Below are 22,912 nucleotides of genomic sequence, written 5' to 3' on the forward strand. Positions count from 1 at the left end.
TCTCAAAGACATGATAGGCGCTATATCAATGCAAGGATTATTGTTATTATTATTATAAGGCGAAGCTACTTCCCTATGGTAGGGAGTCAGCAACCAGAGGACAATAGATATAATAAGATAATTACAAGAAGAGTGAAAGGAGAGCTAACTCCTTCTCAATCATATAGGCACAATTGTCTGACAGACTAAGAGAAGGTGGAATTCTGGGCCTGACGGTTTGATAGTAAACTCACGGTGCTCAGAGGCTGCTTGAATGTCATCTTTCACGCAAATCCTATTTCTTGACCCTGACAGATCACAGCTGCATGGCAAGCACGGAGCTCGTTCGTGCGGGGACACCTGCAAAAGGATGGACACTGAGAGATAGACAACGCTAATCCCAATTCTATTGATCTCCTTGCTATTACACAAATACAACTAGACGATGTGTACCACACAGGAAGCTGCTCAGCTCATGAGAAGCTCTCCACTGGAGTTAATCCACTGATTACCTTGCTTACTCCACGCACTTTTCAATAGTCACAAGCACTATTTGTGACCCGTGGGCCACATCCAGCCAGAGACCACTTCCAATATTCCAACCCATTCCCTCCCTCCCTCCCCCCCCCCCCGTTTGACGTCCTCCCAAGCCAGCGGGAGGTAGCCGGCGGTTGGGAGGACGCAGCACAGTCGCAGAGCCTTTACTGCAGTCTTGACAGGAAAGCAAGTGCGTCTCTCACCAACCGGATCGTTAGCAACCAACCGCCGGCTCCTGTCGCTGCAGATAGTGAGCCGTGTTTGGGAGAGAGAATGGGAGAGGAGGGGAGCGAAAGAGGGGGGGGAGAGAGAGGTGGGGGAGGGGAGAGAGAAAGTGGAGGAGAGAGAGGGGTGGGGGAAGTGAGAGAGGGGTGGCAGTTATTATTATTAATAGGGGGGTTATTATTATTACTATTATTATTATCTTCATCAATACCATTTCCCTGCCCTTTCACCATATCCCTCCATACCCTGGCCTAACGCATATTCATCTATCTTCCTCTTACATATTTGCATTAACCTGGTGTCCATAAACTTTTTGAGGGTTGCGAATTCCTCATCTCCATAACCCTCCATGTCACATTTCACTCTTAACCGGCTGAGCTGTACATTTTTAAGATTACGCAACATTATGTGAGCGCGTTCTCCTCAGCTTCACACTGGAGTGTTCGCCCACGTGGGGCTTGAACCCATAATCTTCTGACCCAGAGTGCGAGAGTGCTGTCGACTTAGCCAAACTGGCAGGTGCGCTGGCGTCCAGCAGTTCACCACCTCATCACACAAAGGGCGAAAGTAGTTGAATGCCGGTGCCTAATGGGGGCAGTTTACCTCCTGGGGACGGTAGTAGCCGTCGATGCAGGTCTCACAGTTGATTCCTGCTGTGTTGTTGGTGCAATTGATGCACACTCCACCACCAATGTACTGGCCCAGAGTGTTCATGCTCATGTTGCGATCAGCCACATTCTGGTCATAGTAACAGTCCTCTGCTTTACCATGGCAGTTGCACTCTGATGAGAGGAATCAGACAAACATATTGCCTTCAGCACCCCGTACCTTTATACCCCGAGCGCAGACTAACGGATCCGTAACACATTACAAAAATACCACAAAACAAATATATCCAATCTGTAATGAAGCCTACTAGACTCACAATCATTACACTTCACAGTTTTTCCTGTGAAGTGCTACAAGACGTCCTTCTGATGTGAGAGGCACGTTATCAGATGCAAGGATTATTATTATTATTCTTACTTTGATATGGCGCCTTATCACGCCTTCAAGCTGTCTCAAAGCGCGTCACAGACTATACTGTAAAGTGAATTGACTATATTTTGTGGGTGAAACGCGGCAGCCAATTGCGCACAGCAGTGTCCCACAAACAGTTGTGGATTGAAGTGACCAATTTATTATTATTACTTTTTTTAAAGGAATTATTACCACGGGGAAAGCGATCCAACAATCGACTAACAACTGGGTTCCTAATTACTGCTAGGTAAACAGAGGCGTGTGGAGTAAGGAAACTGGCCCAACATTTTGCCCTGCAGAGAATTGAACCCAGGTCTCCCGCTTGTGAGGTGAGTGCTCTAACCACTGCAGCTTTATTATTATTAATAATTATTAAGTACTTTGGGACATTTTCCTCTGTGAAAGTTGCTGTAAGAGTGTAAATGGCTATTATTATCCATTTTTTTCCATGCATTTCATGATCTTTGTCTGGGGGCTGCGAACACTATCAGGAGATCACCCACAGAACACACAATCACTGTACTTCAAAGTGACTTTAAAGCGCAGTGACTATATGTTTTGTGGGTGATCGCCTGATATTGTCCTTGGGTCTCCAGTCAAAGATCTTTGGGAAGTTCTCCCATGTGAAAGGCGCTATACCAAACATAAGGCTTATCGTGAATTCTTCGATACTCACTCTCGCAGACATTTTCGGAGGTAAAGTTGCCAGATTTCCAGGGGTGCTGATGGTAGCCAGGGCAACACTCATTGCAGCTCTCTCCACAGGTGTTGTGCTCACACTGGCACTTTAGTTGCTGTTGAACATTAAAAAAAAACAAAAGTGACACGTCCTTCCACTCATGTTTCACATTTCAGGTGGCCCAGAGCAGTGCAGGCGAGGCAGTGACAATATGGCACGGAAAGAAAGAGTTTAAATGAAAGATTTGGGGTACACTGCAACAGTCGAAGGAGTGGAGACTAAAATGGCATCACTGAGGCTGAACCCCATCAAAACTGGATTTGTAAAATTACGTTCAGATTGAAAACATTTCGCCCGAATTAAACCAGCTCCGAGTCCCCCAGACCATCCTTCTGAGTATTTGGACCTTTCCCTCTCTTTTTCTCACTCTCTCTCCCCCTCCATTGTTCCAAGAGGTTTCTTCATTGCTCGGAATATATCTTCTTGTTACTGCCAAGGGCATTTGGCCAATTCCTAATGTAACCCAGATTGAGGAATGCGATCACCGGGGCCCGAAAATACTATCAGCTCCTTATTTTCCCCAGTGCCGTAGTGTGAACCTCAGTGAATGTGGATTTCCTTACACAGTCGCATGTCAGCGACACTGTTATTGATTGCGTTTTTACACACTCTCCCTCCCCACACTCACTTCTCCCACCTGCTGGGCCCGCAAAATGTCACGAGTTTCAGAGTGGATACGATTCAGCTGTTGTCCTCTGAGGGACTTAGGAACACAGGAACTACAGGCTCTCCAGCCCAATCCAATCCAGACTGTCTCACCAATTTATTATGTACCAGTAGATCTTTTATTCTCACCATTTCTCCATCTACCTTAAAGTATTAAAAATCATACGGTACAGAGATAAGGCACAAACCGCTGTTCATAATTTAGCCACAAATGTATAAAGGTATGGGTGGGGTTGGAGGGGGGAGGAGGATGGGAAGAAGATGCATTTTTCATAAATAATCATGATGATTAATTATTTTCCATTAAAGTGCAGTGTAAAAGGCTCAGCCTGTGTATATTATATACCCACTGGTGTATCTAGGAATGTAAAGCTACTACGAACCATTCGTGTCTCATCCCATGGACAGCTGCGTGCGTGACCATAGCAGATACACATGCCTCCGACCGAAATATCCTTCAGGGAGTAGTAATACTGCGGAAAAGGAAAAGAAACCGTGAACTGAGACGCTAAGAGATGCAACGGTGTTTGGAGCAACAGATAAATTACGCATAATCACGATCAGAGATGCTGTGTGCTGACAGATGCCTGCCCCCACCCCCCCCGCCACACACACACACACACACACACAGAGCTTGAGCATCTCAAAGACAGTCATCTTTAAAAACCTGGAGAATTAATGCACACAGCACATGATAACACCACTCAGCCATATTCCTTCCTTCCCCACACAGAAGTACAGTATATGTGAAAAGCTAAACTTGAAGGGTAAATAAACTCAGCAAGCTGGTGAACTGAGATTTGCTGTCTTGTGGTAGGTTTACATCAACAACTACCTGCATTTATATATAGCGCCCTTCATACGGGTTAGTGTCTTGGAGCGCATACTGGGCGTTTAAAACCAAATGCAAGCGGGGCAGGTTTGAAAAGTCAGTGTTGCTTCATCCGATGATCTCTGTGAATGTATCCAGCGAGTAGCTGAGCTCAACCAGACCAGATCAGTTCCTGGTCCAGGACAGCAGTAAGAACACTACAATCGCCCTAATTGCGGTACAAGAAGCAGGGAAGAATGGCCACTGGCGTTTTTGGGGTCCTTACCCTGCGAGTAACAATGGGATCGACTTCCTTCGGGTCCCGGTAGCTCAGGGTCATGAGGTCAGCGTTGAGTGTTCTGATGCGCTGAAGCTGGAGACGAATGTAACGAGCAGAGGTGAAATCCAACAAAGTCTGAGATGGATCGTCAGCGCTGGGTCTGCCATTGATCAGCGAGGTATGAATCTATAAGTGGATGAAAGGGGCAGTGAGGTTAGAGGAATCTGCACAAAACACATAGATTCACACCACTTTACATGATGTATCATGTAAAACTGTATTAAGTTACCCCCCTGGGCTTTCTTCTTCTATATCATCTCGATGACGTGATGGACAGATGGTAAAGCTGGGTCTTCTGGAAGAATGAGATGAAATGGACCGATGTGCTTTCTTCATCCAAAACAATTTTGTGATCTCTTTGGAAATTATCAAGTCTAATTACTGCTAATAATAATCTTTGCGCCTGATTTAATGAGAATAATATTGAAACGTCCCAAAGTTTCTCAGACTATGAGATTCCAAGACTCAATGTGAGGCCTAAACCCACAACCTTCCGACTCAAGAGGCGAGAGTGCTACAATTGTGCACCAGACTGCCACATGCACCTTTCACATCGCTCTCAAAGTGCTTCACACAACTGACAGGGAACCCAAACTGGGGGAAGTGGGAGAGCTGGGGGGGGGGGGGAAATGAGGCCGCAAGTATAATCAAAGAGATGGGTCTTATCGCAGATTTTGAAGGCTGGGCGGGAGGGTGAAAAGCAGAGGGATTGCAGGTTTTAGTTTCAGAGAGTAGGGGCAGAGTGGCTGAAGGCTTGCCCACCAAATGGTACATGGACAGATGTTTGCTGAGCAGAGGGAATGGCGGGGGCAGTAGGGGATGGTGAGCTGTGAAGCTGTGTTTATGCTGCTGCCAGTGAGGCTTTTGCTAGACATACATCGTAGAGATTATATGAGCTTTTTTGATTCTATCATTGTCTGGACCTGGTCCCCTCTATAATTAAATTCCTTTCCTTGGAATATTTATGTCTGTATTTTTGCACCTACAGTACAGGTAATATTTCATTTCTTACATGTCTTCCTGATAGCATGATCAGTGTCAACACTCTTGTTTGCAAATCTTTAGCTGCAATCCACGTCTCTGCTGCTCCCTTTAGTTTTACATTGACAGTAAATCTGATTGCAGAACAATTGGTTTTGGTGTCAGGTAATATATGTGAATCAGAAACAATTGACCCGAAAGTTATCTAGTCTCAGGTCGAGAGATCATTTGTTTTGAAATTTACAAAGAATTGTTGGAACATTCTTAAATTCAATCTTAAGTAGGAAGCTGTTTTCTCACAGTTCTTTAAAAGGAACCAGCTTTCAAAATAGGACTGAATTTTAAAAAATCTCAATTCTGAGTTATCTTAAAATTTAACACATTTTTCTCCAAGGTTAAGATTGGGTGGAATTTTAAGGCCGCCTGGGATCCAGTTTCATATTTATAACATTGAATGTGCCAGATCCACACATTCCACCCGCTGTTCTCAATGGTGAGGTCCTGAGAAGAATTGAATGCCTAGCTCATGGTCTGTTGGGTTTATTGAGTGTTTTGTTTACTGAAACGCTGAGATCCCAATAGCCAGTGGTAAAAAAAATTCTCAAATCTAACATCCCCAGCCTTGATCAATCTCACCACTGAGAATATTCATCTGAAAATATCAAGTTTTCCTTTTAAGGAGAGAGAGAGTATGTGGGAGAGAGAGAAAAATACTACTGATAAAAATCCTTGCATTTGATATTAGTGCCTTATCACGTCTTTGTGATGTCTCAAAGAGCTTCAACGAATATATTGTAAAGTGAATTGACTGTATGTTTTGTGGGCGAAACGAAAGAGAGAAAGAAAAAAAGAAAAAAAGAGAGAAAGAACAAGAGAACTAGAAGAAGAGAGAAAAAAAAAGTAAAACAAAGTAAAAGAAAACTAAAGAGAGAAGCTTGCAGTTTGGTCTGTAATATAAAACTTCTCAAAGAGCAATTCATATTTTGTGTAGTTACTGTCTTTTGTAGGCATCAGTTTTATTTTGCTGTGTTAAATTCATCACTGGCCAGATTCCTGCTGATTTCTTGTCAATGTTAAGGTAGGAAGAGAAAATGCTCAGCGCAGAGGAACCAGCTCCATAAATCTTGAGAATGTAACAAAAAAAATCGACCTTGTTTAATAGATCTCTTGGGGAGGCAGAAACGAGTAACTGATGGAACTCTACGCTCAGCGATTCTCAGATACAAACAGTGAAAGCAATCGTTACTCAATTGTTGAGCATTTTTCTCCTGGAGTGCAGAGAGCAATTACAATTTCACAAGTTTATGAAAACTTTTACTCAATTCTCAATTTAAAAATTTGTATTGCAACAAATACATCAATCCCTCAAATAAAATTGGTCATTCATTTCAGTTTGAGGGACGTTGCTGTGCGCAAACTAACTGTAGCCTTTGTCTACAAAATTCTGTCACTATACTCTACAGTGAATCCTGCGCAACGCTTTGACACGTCCCAACATGAAAGGTGCTGCATCAAATGTAAGGATAGCTATTATTATTATCAATAAAATTGGATGGACATTTTGAAACCAATATAAAGAGTACAAAGAAAGAGCAGAAAATTGTGTGGTGGGGGGGGGGTGGGTGGAGTGGTTATCTCCAATGGAGAAGATGACACCAGCTTTGGTTCCTTCAATGGTGCAATTCCCATGAATTTAATGTTCTATACAAATGTGCTGTCCATCATTTGCAAAGCAAGTAATCATACCATGTACAAACAGATACAGGGCTGGAGTCCAGGTTCATCTTTCTGGTAGAACCAGAATCATCGAAAAATCATCAAGGAACTTGAAATTCCTCACTGGCCATCCAGTCCATTTCAGTATAATAATCCTTGCAATTGATACAGCACCTTATCACTTTGTTGAGACGTCTCCGGGACTCTACCCTGTGTGAAGGATGCTATATAAATGCAAGTCGTCGTTGTTGTTGTCTCAAAGTGCTTCACAGAATATACTGTAAAGTGAATTGACTGTGTATTTTGTAAGCGTATGTGGCAGCCAACCAGCAGTGTCCCACAAACAGTGATGGATTAAGTGACCAAATTAATTTTTTTTAAGGGATATTACTCTTGGAAAGCAATCCTCCAATCGACTACAACAGGCTTCCTACTTACTTTCAGGTAAACAGAGGCGTGTGGAATAAGGAAACTTGCCCAAGGTTTCGGCCTGCCCAGGATTGAACCCAGGTCCTCTCGCTTGAGAGGCGAGTGCTCTAACCAATACACTATGGAACTGCACTGTCGTGTAACATATTGGTTAGAGCATTTTGGTTCATTCCTGGTGATCCATGTCGATCAGCAGTACATTATTTCTAGGCAAACTGGGCGCCTGAAGTTCCTTACATTCACATTCTTAGGCTTGAGATGGTTGATATTAAACTTTAGGATCATGTATTGGAAAACAAAGTCATAAATTAAATTTGAATCTGGCAGCTGATTTTCCTCATCGTTTTTCTGGTGCTGTGGAAATTGGCTTTCAAATTCAGACTGAATACATTTTAAAGGCTTTCAAAATTCTGAAGTCAATAGTCTTTAGGCTAAGACTATGGGAAATAATGGTGCTGAGGAAGTTAGCACTATGGGGAGGAGTTGGGAGAGAGGGGGGAGTGTGCGAAGGGTGGAGATGAAATTCCAGTCTGTGATCTTTGTAGTAGCTTGGACCATGAGACCCATTCCATTAGAAGCTAACATTGTCAAAGCTGCTACAGGGAACACAGGCCAGAATGATAGCCCTCTGCTGGTATAATCACTAAGGTGAGGACATTAAAAATCCTCGTACTTTATGTAGCACCTTATCATGTTTTCCAAATGCTGCAACGTGCTTGCACTGTCTCCAGAATTCTACTGTAACTTTCTGGAATTCTACTGTAACTTCTTGGTATTTACTGTAACCATGATTATGTATTTAAATAATAATCCTTGCATTTGATACAGCGCCTTATCACGTCTTCGAGATGTCTCAAAACGCTTCACAGAATACACTGTAAAGTGAATTGACTGTGTATTTTGTAGGCAAAATGTGGCAGCCAATTGAGCACAGCAGTGTCCCACAAAGGAGCTTATGTAGCAATGGAAAGCAGGACTTCCTGATGACTTCACCCCACATCTACCCTCCCAGGAGGCACAGAGGCTTTGGGTCATTAGCTAAGGTATGTAGGGGAGAATGAATGAAGAATGGTCACAGAGCAAATGTCCGCACTTCCTCAAACGCTGACTGGAGAATAGAAACTTTCATTACATACAGTAACTTGTTCAGTTTGACCGATCCACTGGACATTAAAGTCACTGTAGCGTGCAAACTGGGAGATTAAATCATACTCAACATATCTAACAAATGGAGACTGAAATGATGGGTAAAAGGAAGCACTGTATAAACCAGGTGAAGGTCTCACATGGGCGATTTTAAGATGCAGCAGAAATTGCTGATGCCAGTGAACAGCCCACTCAAAATTTACTGAGTGTTGAGTGTTTTATGCCTCTCATTATGCAGTGGATTGGGCCCTTAAGTAAAGGGATAGCACTTTTTCACCTCGTCTGTCACAGGTTAGGTATTGCAACACATGATTGAATGTCACACCTGGGAGGTGGACTGCTTCAGCCATGCAGGAACAACTCAGTTGGAATTGTCATGGGTTTCTTTCTACCCTTCTGATCTACTATCTCTGCCTCTACCTAGCTCTTGTGCACTCTGTACCAGATAAACGGAAACCATACATATGGGGAACTCTCAGTTTGGGTTGGAGACTCTTAACCATGGTGATGGATTTTCACGTTTGTCACACACACAATGAATCAACCAATCGATCGATTAACCAATCAATTGATTGATCAATCGATCCATCCATCTATCAATCAATCAATGGGACGACATAAAAGAGGAAATTCATCCAGGAATGGACTCATTAGGCTCTCGACCTTTTTGACTCATTTCTTTCTATGTGTAATAATAATTATCCTTCCATTTGATATCACGCCTTATCACGCTTTTGTGATGCCGCAAAGCGTTTCACAGGATATACTGTAAAGTGAACAGACTGTATATTTTGTGGACGAAACGTTGTGGCAAAGTCCCTAAAGCATAGTCCATTTAATTGGATGCCGGAGGGGTAACAGAGCAGCTATTGTTCACCTTCTCAACCTACAGAGACTATCTAAAGGCAACTTAGGTGCCATACTAACAGAGACCTAAAACAAAGACACAGGGCATCCACGTCCTGGAAACTGTTTAAGCTCACTCAACTCCAGTTGCTAACTTAGTGAATGGATGTACAGTTAAGAGAGTGAGGTGCCTACATGCTTGGCTGGGGAAATTGAGTGTCCGTGTTCATTGCAGATTCGCTGACGTTTGCTGCTGAGCCACTGTGGATTTTAATGTAGCTTTGCATCACGTGCCTCACAATGAGTGAGTGACTGAGAAGCGACATGAATGCGCCCTAGTTAGACAAAGAACAATGAGTCGGGAAGCCCGACAATGGAGTGTTTTAATTACTGCGCTGAGATTCCTCGCCTCAGGATTCCAGCTGTGCCCAGTCCTTTCGCAAACATTCCTGGCTTTCTGTCACCCGGCTAAGCATTTCTCCACCACCCTGGATAGAAACCAGCGAGGCTGATCCTAGGGGGGGCTTCATGCAAATGGTTAAAAGTTCATGGCTGTTTGTGGGACATTTGGCACAACTGCCTGCAAGATAAACAGTCACTCTACTTTACAGTGAAGCTTTTTGAGACCTTTCACACCGACGACACAAAAAGCGCTGTATCAAACGCAACGATTGTAATTAAAATGTCTGGTAATGTTCAGCGAGACAAGGGCACAAATTCTAGCAAAGCACAAAAAAGGAATTAATGGCGAGGTTAGAAAGACAATGTCTTTGCAAGAAGGTGGGGGGTTGGAATGTGGAATTCCCCGTCACATAACGTTGCTGAGGTAAGTTACACAAATTCTTTCAAAAAGGAATTAGATGATTGCTTGAAAAGGAGGAATATTAAAGGGAATGTGTGTGGGCTGTGAGCAGGGTTCCATAAATTCCACATTCTCTTATGCCTAAGACCTTCTCTTTATAACAATTGTGTGGAGTTTGGGAAAACAACCTTAAATTTTGTCTCGATTCAGAAGCCTATTCCCTGCAGCACTCAAAAATACTGCCAGATTTCCAGCAGGGTTAAAAAGTGACTTGTTCTATCAAGATTATTCATTCCAACAGACCATGTATGGGTGTCTAAAATCCATAGCAATGGCTAAGGCCCTGCATGAAGGGCGCTATATAAATGCAAGTGTTATTGTTGAGAGACCAAAAGAGGGGGCTCCTTCTTCATCGAAACATTCATTGTTCATTCACTTCATGGGTGTTTGTGTGACATAGTTCTCCCGACGTGCTCCTGGGAGCTAAATGTAAATTTGTATTGTATTGCTGTGTAAAAATCTGGATTGCCGTGTTTGCCCACAAAATACATGGTGTCACTACACTTTACAGCATATCCCGTGAAGCGGTTTGGGACATCCTCCCGACGTGATAGGCGCAATACCAAATGTAAAGGCTTATTATTATTATCCTTATTATTTGCATGCTTCTGCGTAATCCTATTTGATGGTCTTGGGACTAGAGATTTGGCTGGACCTCCTTGTACCTCTCCATGTTCCAGGGGCATCAGCCTGGAGTAGTAGGATGTGCAGATGACTTCATCATCCCTCTTGTAGGTGGGCGGCCCAATCCTGGGCACAATGTTGTAGCGAGTCAGGCACTCAGCATCGCTCGTAGCATAGTACTGCCAGGGTTTGAACTCAACACCGTCCGAGGAGTGTTCCAGGATCCAGTTCCCAGGGCGAGGAGAATTGGCCGCTTTAATGATGATGTAGGCCACTTGGAAAACCTGGGGAAAAAGAGAAAAAGAAATTCAAAATCAAATGAAAGGCAAAATACTGCAGATGCTGGAAACCTGACATAAAAACAGAATTCACTGGGAACACTTGGGAGGACGTCCCAAGGCACTGGACAGTCACTGTTACTGACCCGAGCTGGGGGTCAGGCTTGGGGAGGATGGAGGGCAGGGTAATCGAAAGCACAGTCGATGAGGAGGGCCTTGAGCTGAGTCTTGAAGGAGGCAAGTGAGGGGGTGAGGCAGAGGGACTGTGGGATGGAGTTCCAGAGGGTGGGGGCGGAGTGCCAGAAGGCCCGCCCGCCAACGATGGGGTGGGTGAGGCAGGAGATGTGAAGCGGAGGAAGCAAGCAGGATGGTAGGGTTTAGGAGGTCGCCGAGGTAGGGGGGAGCAAGGCCATGGAGGGCTTTGAAGGTGAGGATCAAGATCTTGAACTGTATCCTCTGTGTGATGGGAAGCCAGTGGAGTCAGACAAGGATGGGGGTGATAGGGTCACAGAGCCTGGTGCAGGAGAGGGCACCAGCTGCAGAGTTCTGGATGATCTGCAGCCTATGGAGAGAGGAGTTGCGGATGCCAACAACAACAACAAGATTCCATTTATAGAGCGCCTTTCACGTTGGGAGGACGTCCCAAAGCGCTGGACAGTTGGGTCAGGACCCGAGCAGAGGGGAAATGGTCAGGGTGAAGGGAGGGAAGGGAGGGAGTCCCAACAAGCAAGGAGTTTGCATAGTCAAGCCTCGATATTATGAATGTGTGTATGAGGGTTTCGGCCCTGCGGTGAGAAACAGTGGTGGAGCCGGGCGATGTTGCGGAGGTGGGGGAACGCAGAGCAGGTTATGGCACGGATGTGGGGTAGAAAGGATAGTTGAGGGTCAAACAAGATGCCAAGATTCCGGACTGGCTTAGTAAGGTGGAGTGTGCAACCGTGAATGGTGATGCTGTCAGCGCCTGAGGTGAGGAGGCGCTGACGGAAGCCAATCAGGAGGATCTCGGTCTTGTTGACGTTCAACTGAAGAAAATTAGCTCTCATCCAGTACTTGATGTCTGACAGACATTCTGTCAGGACAGCAGTGGTCCTGGAGTCAAGGGTGGAGGCAGAGAGGGACAGCTGGGTGTCATCCGCATACATGTGGAAGTTAACCCCATGTCTGCGGATGATGTCACCAAGGGAGAGCATATAGATGTTGAAGAGGAGGGGATTAAGGACAGAGCCCTGAGGAATGGTGCGGGGGCTAGAGGAGAAACTGTTTGTGAAGATGAAGTGGAGGCGGTGTGAGAGGTACAATCTGAACCATTCAAGGACAGAAACATGAAGGTTGAGGTGATAAGAGAGGCGGTGGATGAGGATAGGGTGGTCAACAGTGTTTAAGGAAGAGGTCAAGGAAGACAAGGAGGCAGAGGGAGCCCTGGTCGCAGATGGGCTCTGGCACAGAAACCCGATTGGAGGGGTTCGTGAAGGGAGTGATGGGAGAGGAATGAGCAAAGCTGGGAAGCAGGACTTTGGAGAAGAAAGGGAGGTTGGGAGATGGGCCAGTAGTTTGAGAGCAGGAATGGGTCCAGGGAGGGTGTTTTAAGGATAGGAGTGATGACAGACGTTTTTAAAGGGATGGGAACTGTAACAGTGAACAGGGAGAGGTTTATGATGTCTGTGAGTAGACGGGCAAGGGGATGGAAGCTGGGAGGTAAGGAGAGGAGTAGGGTTGGGGTCGAGGGAGCAAGTGGTCGGTTTCATACGGGTTATAGTGGTGGTGAAAGAGGAGTGGGAAACAGGTTCGAAAGATGGGATGAGTAGGGGCTGGGATGAGAGGGGGAGATGGGGAGGGGTTAGTAGATAGAAGGGCAGAGGCAGCTGAGCAGATCTCCTCGACTTTGGATTCAAGGAAGTTCAGCATCACCTCACAGTTGGCATTGGATGTGAGGATAGGTGAGGCATGAGAGGGTGGGCGGAGGAGCCGGTTGGTGATGGAGAAGAGGAGCCTAGGGTTGTCCCTGGCCTCCAAGATTGTCTTGGAGTAGAACAATGTTTTAGCGGAGCGAGGGCGGAGAGGTAAGATTTGATAAGGTCCAGCCAGATCTGCAGATGGACTGTTAGAGCAGACAAGGAGGTCATTCGGCCCTTTGGATGTGCACTCGGTCTCAGAGCAAGGTGTTCATTCTATCTCACTGCCATGCCTTATCCCCAGAGTTAAGGCTGAACACAAGAATTTTCCAAATTCTACACGACCTTAAAAACTTTAAGCCGTGGTCTTGAGGTTGAAAAATCCTCTGGAATTTCGGGTTCTGACACGGAACTGGTTGAGACAAAAAAAAACTCAACAAAGAGTTTTTAAATGAAGCGCTCCCCCTGAAATTGGCCAACTCATCCAAACTATTGTTTGAAACCCAAATTTGTCCAGGGAATCATTTTCCTTCGTGTTTTTACAGTGGAGTTTGAGATCCTGAAGACGAGTTTTGTTTGCAAACGGTGATGACCTCTGCTCTGCTAGAGGAGCTACTTCCAAAACCCAGGAAATGCTTCAGCAAGAGAACAGATGTCAGACCGTGCATGAGTGCAAACAGCAGTGCTCGTTCAGTGTTTCCATGCTTACATACCACAGCCACCCCCTCGCCCCCTCCTTTCCTTCCAATTTGGTTTTAAAGAGTTCCACCATTTGTAGGCAATATTCCTGCCAGGTGTAAGCCAGGTGTGAGAATAGCACTCTTGACACTAAGTCAGGAGGTTTGGGGTTTGAGCTCCACATCAGGACTTTGAGCTCACAGTCTGGTGAAGACTCCAATGAACTACTGAGGAGATGCTGCACTGACTGAGGTGCCGTCATTTGGATGAGATATTAAACCAAGGTCCCATCAGGTGGACATTAAACATCACCTTTCCGAAAGGAGAAGGGAGTTTCTCTGGGTGTCCTGGCCAAAATTGGCTGCCAGGTGTGCCCACAAAATACACAGTTGCTACATTTCACGGTATATTCTGTGAAGCACTTTGAGACTTGCTATTGACGTGAAAGGTGCCACATCAAATGCAAGGATTAATATTATTAATATCTTTCCTTCCCCAGCAAAGCATGACCCAACCTCTGCAAGTGCTACTACATAACTAGCCACTAGGAGGTGTGAGAGACCAGCTAGACATGTCCGAGGGGTGGCGGCATGGGGTGGGGTTACCAAGGGGTGGGGGGTGCAGGTACGTGCAGTGAGAGGGGAGAGTTGCCGAGGAGTGAGGGAGGATACCAGGGGGATGGGGCTGAAAGGGCACAGCCAAAACCCCCAAGCTGGACTCTGCAAGGACTAACGGACAAGAAAAGAAGTACAGGCTACCATCTCATGGAAAATATGTCGTGCCTTGCTTTAGATTAAATGCAACATTTTCTAAGTACAGGCACGGAAAGTCTTTCCTGTGAAACCAGCAGACAGCGAGAGCCCTTTAGTGACTGTGTAGAAGTGTTCACCCTTCCTTTACCACAGTCTGTTGAGCTGTCTTCTTGTTCATTACACAGTTGGCTGAGCTACAAATAAGCCACCTTCTGACTGCACAGATTCCTCTTTCCCTCCAATGACTAAATGCCATGATCGCACCATTGAAAACACCAGCTGACGCAGCTCATTTTTAAATCCCATTTTCAACAATCAGTCAAAACAAATTATTCCTTTCAGCGTCTACTCACTTCAATCAGCACAATGCAGCAGTTACAAGAGATCAAGTCAGGCTGCCAGTCATTCCAAGTTAACAGTGCCATGGCCGGGCACATTCAGAGCAACATTGAGATGGCTTATCCCACTGTGACTGTTCTCTTTTCCCACTGAAGGGTAGTTAACAAGGGCAACCTGCTCCCAAGTTCCCTCCCGCTCAGAAGCGCTCTCTTTTCTATTGGAAGGAGACTGACCCAAGCTCTGCGGGTGGTGCCAGCTTTAAGCGGGCCAAACCTCAGCATCTGACCTATGCCAATTGGCACAACCAGCGCAGACTCGCTGCCAAACCAACCCTCGAACAGCAGGACATACATGACCCACTTTCTAACACATACATTTCTGGATGTGTTGTATTTTAAAGAAAGGTCATTTGAACACTGGTGTCACTGTGAGGGAAGTTGCGGTCCCGATCACTACTGCAGCTTGTTACGATTACCAGCAGGAAGGACATGCAAGGCTTCCAATGGTTATATAACAAAACAGACGCTCACATACGATACATAATATTATTATAATAATTAATAATCTTTGTATTTGATGTAGAGCCTTGCAGGTGAGGAAGTGTCATAGTGCTTCACAGAATTTACTGTGTAGTGACCGTGTGTTTTGTAGGCAAATGCAGCAGCCAATTTGCGCTCAACAATGTCCTGGAAACAGCCATCTAGTGAATGACCAACTTTTTATCTGCGGGTTGCCGGGAGAAACTCTCTTCTCTCTTCAATTAGCCATGGGATCTTAACATGCACCTAAACAGGCAGATGGACCTTGGTTTAACATCTCATCCGGCATCTCTGACAATTCAGCAACCCCCAAACTCTGTAATGGAGCGTTAGCCTGAACTATGAGCTCAACGTGGGGTTTAAAATACATAATGCACAGGCTCATAGCCGGCTCAATTATATCATAGTGACAGAAGAAACAGGTCATAGTGACAGAAGAAACAGTCATAGTGACAAAAGACACAAAGGAAGCCACCAACACGGGATCCTGTAGGGTGGGGGCGGGTGGTAGCAGCTGAGGGCTGAGAGGAAACAGTAAGTCTGCCGACGGGAAAGAGATCCTGAGAGGTACAAATATCTTCCCAGACTCATTTGTCTAATTACCGTGGGAGCAAGAGGAACAAGAGACACATTCCCTTCTCCTCCCCCTGCCTTCTCCCTGCTGCCAATCTTTTCCTGTTTGTTCACTCGCTGTCCAAACACGATTTAAAAAGTGCAAACACTGGGTCGCTCTTGTCAGAATAGCTTGTGAATATCAAAACACCCTCTGCAGCAAACCTATTACCTTTGCATGTTCATGTCAAACACAATGTAGTGTGTGATAGGGGGCACTTTGACATGTGCGTGTGTAATGGGAATCTCCCCACTGTAAACATCAGAATCGCTAGCTTCATGGTGAGAAGAACAGCTCTGCTTAGCTCCTGGTCCGAAAACTCTCATGGCCTCAGTCCTCAGTCTATTGTCTTAAAACTTAAGACCATACAGAACTTTGGAAAATTATTCAGTTCAATTTACAGTACAATTTATATTTTGTACCCCGCCTCTCACATTGGGAGGACATCTTGAAGTGCTTGACTCAATTCAAGTCTTAATTGGAAACTTTTTTTCTCTCAGAAAGTGTTTCTGTTAGTAAAGCTGGGAAAAGGAAAATGGCTTCGGACACGATTCACTGAGGCGTTGCCTGAACGTATCCGGTTAATGGGTGCCAGTGTCAACCAGGCAAATCTGATCTGTGTCATACACCTGGAGTGAATTTGACCAGAATTCAAAATATGTCAGTGTGTAGATACAATTTACATTTATACAGTGCCTTCCTTGGCGGAAGAACGGCTCAAGGTGCTTGACAATGCTGGCTGGGCACCCGAGCTGGGGGTGGGAACTGAGGAGGGTGGGGTGGGGGGAGAAGCAAGATGACCAAAAGATGGTCAAAACGGTTTGCTTTGAGATGTGCCTTAGCAGAGGTAGTCGGACTCTGGGCTGTAGTTCCAGAGAATAGGGGCAGAATGGGTGAAAGACCCCTCCCCCAACACACTGATGCCAAGGCAATTAAGGCGATGGATGAAGCAGGCCAGTATTCACTGAGCAGATCCCTGGCAAGATCACTATTGGAATATAAATGTGCAGCTTTGGTCGCTCTACTTCCAAAGGAGCACCCAAAGCACTGGAAAGAGTTCAACGAAGGGAGACGAGGATGATTGTAGCCTTCGTGCCTATATGATTTAAAAAAAAAATGAAATCTTGACTTTTTCATTAGAGAGCTTTGAAGGAGGGGGACCTGATGTACAACTTTTAAATGGTAACAGGTATTAAGTAGAAGTAAAGAGGCTTTGAGATTGACTGCAGATAACTCATAATGATTTTCGCTCTTCCTTTCCTTCGTTTTGGAAGGCGCTTTCATCTTTTCTTTCTCTATTCTACATCAGGACAAACTCACATCCAGTGCAGCACTAGGGGTGGAGGTAGGGAGTGGTGTTTGTAGGAGGTGCCATCCTTCAGGTGAGGCATTAAACTGGGTTTCTGTCTGCCTATTATGGTGGCCATAAAAGATTGTGTGGTACCATATGATAAGAAGAAGGGAGTTTCTCCTGGTATCCTGGCTAACAATCCCCCAGAGAAACTGGGTCATTCACATGGCTCTTTATGGGACCTTGCTGCGTACACGTTGAATTAAGTCACTACACTTGTCAGCATTTCCCTGCAAGGTGCTTTGAGACGTTTCGACATTGTAGACTCTACTACATCTAAATGTAAGGATTGTAGCTAGAAATGCCTCCAAATAGCAAAACAACACTTCTTTGCACCACTGTCCAGACATGGCAATGCCAATAGGCCAGAGAGACAATTTTACTTTGGTGCTGAACGCCTCTGTACCCCGTGTTCAGTGTAAATGCCGTGTATATAATATATAATAGATAAATCTATTATGCAAAACAAAAATCAAGTTGAGACGCTAAGGAGTATAAAGGTCAGATTCTGAGGACGAATATTTGTCACTACTCATTAAGTCAATGCTGCTTTGATCAAGGGGCTGGTAGGGGTCACTATCCAATGTCTCTTTCATTTTAATAACTAAACCATCATGATTGGTGTACATCAAAGCCCACATGTAATTGGACACATAACCCATTATTTAGAAGCCCTTCAGGCATTCATTCTCATCGGCTCTGTTATGTTCACAGATATTCAAGGGGTTTCTGCCAGATCTCAAGCACTGTCTGAAGGGCTATCTCAATCTTAATACTAAGCACTTGTGGTCAGATAAAGCACAGCAGACATTTGAGGCAACAGTTGTGCACAACAGTGTTACTCATTACCACTTGTACGGTCTCGTCTGTGGTCTGGTTGAAGGCTTTGGACAATGGGGTGATATGATATTTGTGGTGTTCCTCAGACTCAATCCCCCTGATGCTACCATGAGGGCCAAGTTAATAAAACGCTGTAATTCCTGATTCCACGTGCATGAGAAATTCCACCTTTGTGCTGGCCGCACATATCTTACACTTGAGGATTGGCCTTCACATTAAAATGACGCCTCAAAGTGCGTTCCCTGACTCTCAATCCCTCAGGTAAAACTGATCATTCGCTTCTCGGTTGTTTGTAAAATATCACTGTGCATAAATTGGCTGCTGTGGTCATCCACAAAATACACTATCATTGCTCTTCACTGTTAAAATTCTGAGACGCCTCGCCAACACGATAAGGAGCTTTATTAATTATAGTATTATATTATAATATAATAATGACAATGGGCATTGAGCAAGAAGCGAAATAAATTTAGTAGGTGATGTGACTGAAGGCACGGTTGAAGAGATAGGAGATAGATGATGTGACCTCAGGGGATTCCTGAAAGCACTGGGAAAGGCAGCAAAGGATTTGAAAGATGCAGAGTTCAAGGGGGTGGGGATAGCTGTAAATCAATAGGTCTCCCATATAAAATGTTAGCCTGGTTCATTTGGCAGCACTCCAGGTCAGAAGGCTGTGGGTTCAAGCCGCATGTTAAAGACTTTGATGTTATAATCTAGGCTGAGATTCCAAAGCAATGCTGGAGAAGCTCAGCAATGTTAGAGGAGCCATCCTTCGGGTAAGACTGCTGTGGTACCAGGGTGATGATGGGATGAGTGCAGCATTGTCAGAGACATCATCTTTTGGAATGGCAGGTTAAACCATGGTCCTTCCTTGAATATTAAAATAAGATGCTTAATAATAATAATAATCATTGCATTTGATCTAGCGTCTTATCACGTCTTCGAAACGCCTCAAAGCGCTTCACAGGATACACTGTAAAGTGAATCTACAGTGTATTTTGTGAGCAAAACTAGAAGGATTGTGGAGCTCTTCTGCTTCCCTGTGGCTCACCTGTCGCAGATCCAGAGTGATAGTCACCAAGTGATACTGCCGGCCATTCTGGATACTTGGGCTCTGCCACCAGTTGTTGGTTCCATCGATGGCATACATTATTGAATGTCGTTCTATAAAGACACAAAGATAGATAAAGTACAACACCACCACCACCAACAGAAACCTTCATAGCGAGTTGCACCTGCAGGGTGATCCTGTTATGACATGGTGTTTTCGTATCTATAATACTAGACTCTGAGTTATAATGGATGTTTGGGACAGATTGTGTTTTCAGCTGTGCTGTACAGTCCTTGCCCGGCATTACCCCGCTTTCCTGACACAGCTGTTCTCATGAGCGTTTCCAAACGAGAAACCGCTTCCAACCTAACATTGAGTTTAAGAACCTTCCACACTTCTGCACAATCTCAAATCAAATCTCAATCTCAAAATGGTCTCAGGAGCTAAGACTGGGCAAACTTTCTGTGCTACCCTGAACAAGTGAAATGAAGAGGGTTGTAACGCTGCCAGTGGATGTTGAACACCATCGGTTACCTCTTGGGTTTGTGCTGTTCAGGTCACAGATGCGACACTGTGGGTTGCGTATGGGTCTCCCGGGGACGTGCTCCACGAGCTTGCAGAACATCTCGGGGCCATTCTCACCACAGGTCGCGTTGGTGGAGATCATGGCATTGCTGGCGAGGTTCAGGATAGCTGGGAAAAGACCTGCACACAGAGGAGGGAAGAATTCACTTTTACAAAATTGAAGAAGGTCCGAAGGGTTTTGCAAGCCTGTTGGCCTCAACATCAAACCACGTCTGCAGTCTCTAACATTTTTCTACAACATTAACACTTGCATTTAGATACCATCCTTCACAAGGGTTGGTTTGGATGAAGCCCATCCAATCTCATCCCTCCAGAACCACTCACCCTATTGTCCCCTCATCACACATCAGGCTGCTTTTTGAGTGAGTCCCAGTGTCCTGGCCTCCACCACCTTCCTGGCAACCTGTTCCAAGCGTTAATTACATAATAAAATAATAACCTTGCATTTGATATAGCACCTTATCATGTCTACTAGACGTCTCAAAGAGCTTCACAGAATATACTGTAAAGTGAATTGACTGTATGTTTTGTGGGTGAAACGTGGCAGCCAATTAATTGCACAGATCAGTGTCCCACACACAGTCGTGGACTGAAGTGACCCATTTATAATTATTAATTTTTATGAAAGAATTATTACCCCCGGTAAAGCGATCCGCCACTCAACTAACAACCGTGTTCCTACTTACCCCTAAGTAAACACAGGCAATGTTTCGTACTGCCGGGAATTGAACACAGGTCCTCTCGCTTGTGAGGTGACTGCTCTAACCACTAAACTACAGATCACCCTCTGCATAAAGAAAAACTTCTTGGTGTCTGGCCTGAAATTGCCCTTTACAATTCTAAACCTATGTTCTCTTGTTCTTCTGCTTGCTGCATCCTAAAGTAACGATTTGGATTCACTATTGATCTTATCCCTCCAGAATGGCCACCATCACAGCTTCAAGCTGCTCTTTAAATGAGTCCATTGTACTGAAGCCTGAACACAAACAATGGCTATTCCACAGCTACAATGACCTGGAAACTCTCAGCAACACTCACTTTGCAGCAGTCCCTGTTTTAGGAAATTGTCAGTGCTCCACACAGGAAAAGATCTCAATAAATCTGTGGAGCACGAGCCTCAAAGCAAGGGAACATTTAACAAAAAAAACTGCAGAGAAGCTCTTCCCCTGTCCTCCCCTCAGGTGTGATGTGTGTGTCCCACTCCCAAGCAAGGAGGAAAGTCTCTTCCCTGGAATATGGCTCTATGTCACGGGACAAATAAAGCACGCAGCGCTTGTAACTACCAGCGCGAACAGTGCTTCGTCACTCGATAAATCATAATAATAATCTTTACATTTAATACTATGCCTTATTACGTTGCTGAGATGCCTCAAAGCTCTTCACAGGATTTTACTGTAGGTGAGCACGGCAGGCCATTTACGCACAGTAACATCCCACAAAAACAGCCGTGAAGCGAATGATCAATTTTAGCTGAAGGATTGCTGGCCAGGGCACTGGGAGACACTCTTTTCTCTTTTCAAATAGTCATAGGATCTTTAAAGTCCACCTGAACAGGCAGACTTGGTTTAACCTTAGACGGACAGCAATCCCCAGCACTGACTGGAGTGTCAGCTTAGACTATGTGAGTTTAAAGTCCCAATGTGGGGGCTTGAACCCATAACCTTCTGACTCAAGAGGCTGGAGCGCTACCAACTGAGCCAGACTGATACAACGATCCTTCCATTGTCGTTCAATGAAAAGGACAGCCACCAGAGCCATTCATCATAGCCATGGAATTCACAAGAAAAAAACTCACAAGAAACGGAGAGTGCCAATAGCTGGCAAGAGCACGTTTCATTTTGGTATTTTAAGTGATAGATCCTGCTGTCAGATACCCTCTTGGGGATGGAGTCAGCGAAGATAATCTAATTTGTAAATGTGCAAGTTCTGGATTGACAGCAGTTTAAAATATGTAACCACAGTGTTTTCTGTTCGGGAGTTAATAGATTTCTCTTCAATGCATTTCATTTTAGCTTTACATTACAGTCGAGTGAATGGCAATTTCAAGCACTTAAGCAGCAGAGAATGCTCAATCGTCCCGGCTACTTTAAAACGCTTCGATCTAATCTCGCCACTTTTGATACTGTGCGGAATTTTTTGAAGCGGGCAGAAAAAAATACAGCATTCGAATGGGTTTGGGGAAATGCACCAAATCTGGAAGTCTCAGCTGGTAGCACTCTTGACTCTGAGTCAGAAGGTTGTGGGTTCAAGCTGTAAATCAGAACTTTGAACTCACATAGTCCAAGCTGACCATCCAGTAAGGGCTGGGGGTGGGGGGGGGGAACCTACTTAAGAGTTTTCACTCAGAATTTGTTCCAGGGCCAGACGCTACACAATGGGGTGAAATGTATGGAATTCACAAGGAAGTATCTTGAGGCATGCATTCTGAAATGCTGCAAATTCCACCCTGTAAACATGCTCAACCCCTATGACTTTGCTTTATTGCTGGCTCCAGGTTAGAGACAATCATAGTAATTCTGTGGAGAGGGACATACCACTCATTGGCTTCTAAGAAGAAATGCACAGTTCTGCCATAGAACCATAGAAAGAAGCAGGTCGTGCAGCTGATGTGTCTATGCAGGCTTTTTGAAAGAGCCATCAATTCAGTCTGATTTGCCTACAAATCACACTGTCCACTATTCATAAAATCATAGAATCTTACAGCACAGAATGAGGCTATTCGGCACATCGTGCTTGTGCTGGCTCTTGAAAGAGTTATCCAACTAATCCTATTCCCCTGCTCTTAACCCTGCACATTTAAGTGATTATTATTTTCATGCTAGCAAAATTAATCCTTTTTAGGATACCTAACCACAACAATAACAACTTATATGTATACACAATCTTTCATGTAGGGAAGACATCCCAAAGGCTTCACACACCTGCCTGGGGAACAACAACAAGCTGGGGAGGGGGAAGAAAGTGAGTGTGTGTGTGTATGTGGGGGGGGGGGGGGGGGAGAAAGAGGACAGGTGACCAAAAGCACGGTAGAAATGATAGTTTCTCTTGAAAGCTAATATGGATTCAGTCTTGA

At 44.9% G+C, this 22,912-nt stretch overlaps 1 protein-coding gene across 1 annotated transcript in view; it reads right to left on the reverse strand.

Moving 5' to 3' along the window:
• Positions 1-22,912, reverse strand: part of lama1 (laminin, alpha 1) — a 114,489-nt gene that overhangs the window by 66,112 nt on the left and 25,465 nt on the right. Inside the window, exons 2-9 of the mRNA XM_007897260.1 lie at positions 19,789-19,959; positions 19,255-19,367; positions 10,963-11,205; positions 4,264-4,443; positions 3,550-3,639; positions 2,438-2,555; positions 1,345-1,523; positions 234-339 (exon numbers count right to left, since the gene is read on the reverse strand). Of these exons, the coding sequence (XP_007895451.1) occupies positions 234-339; positions 1,345-1,523; positions 2,438-2,555; positions 3,550-3,639; positions 4,264-4,443; positions 10,963-11,205; positions 19,255-19,367; positions 19,789-19,959 (1,200 nt within the window). The remainder of the gene's footprint in view (positions 1-233; positions 340-1,344; positions 1,524-2,437; positions 2,556-3,549; positions 3,640-4,263; positions 4,444-10,962; positions 11,206-19,254; positions 19,368-19,788; positions 19,960-22,912) is intronic.

The sequence above is a fragment of the Callorhinchus milii genome, unplaced genomic scaffold, assembly GCF_018977255.1.
Source record: "Callorhinchus milii isolate IMCB2004 unplaced genomic scaffold, IMCB_Cmil_1.0 Scaffold2, whole genome shotgun sequence".
In the NCBI taxonomy this organism is placed as follows: domain Eukaryota; kingdom Metazoa; phylum Chordata; class Chondrichthyes; order Chimaeriformes; family Callorhinchidae; genus Callorhinchus; species Callorhinchus milii.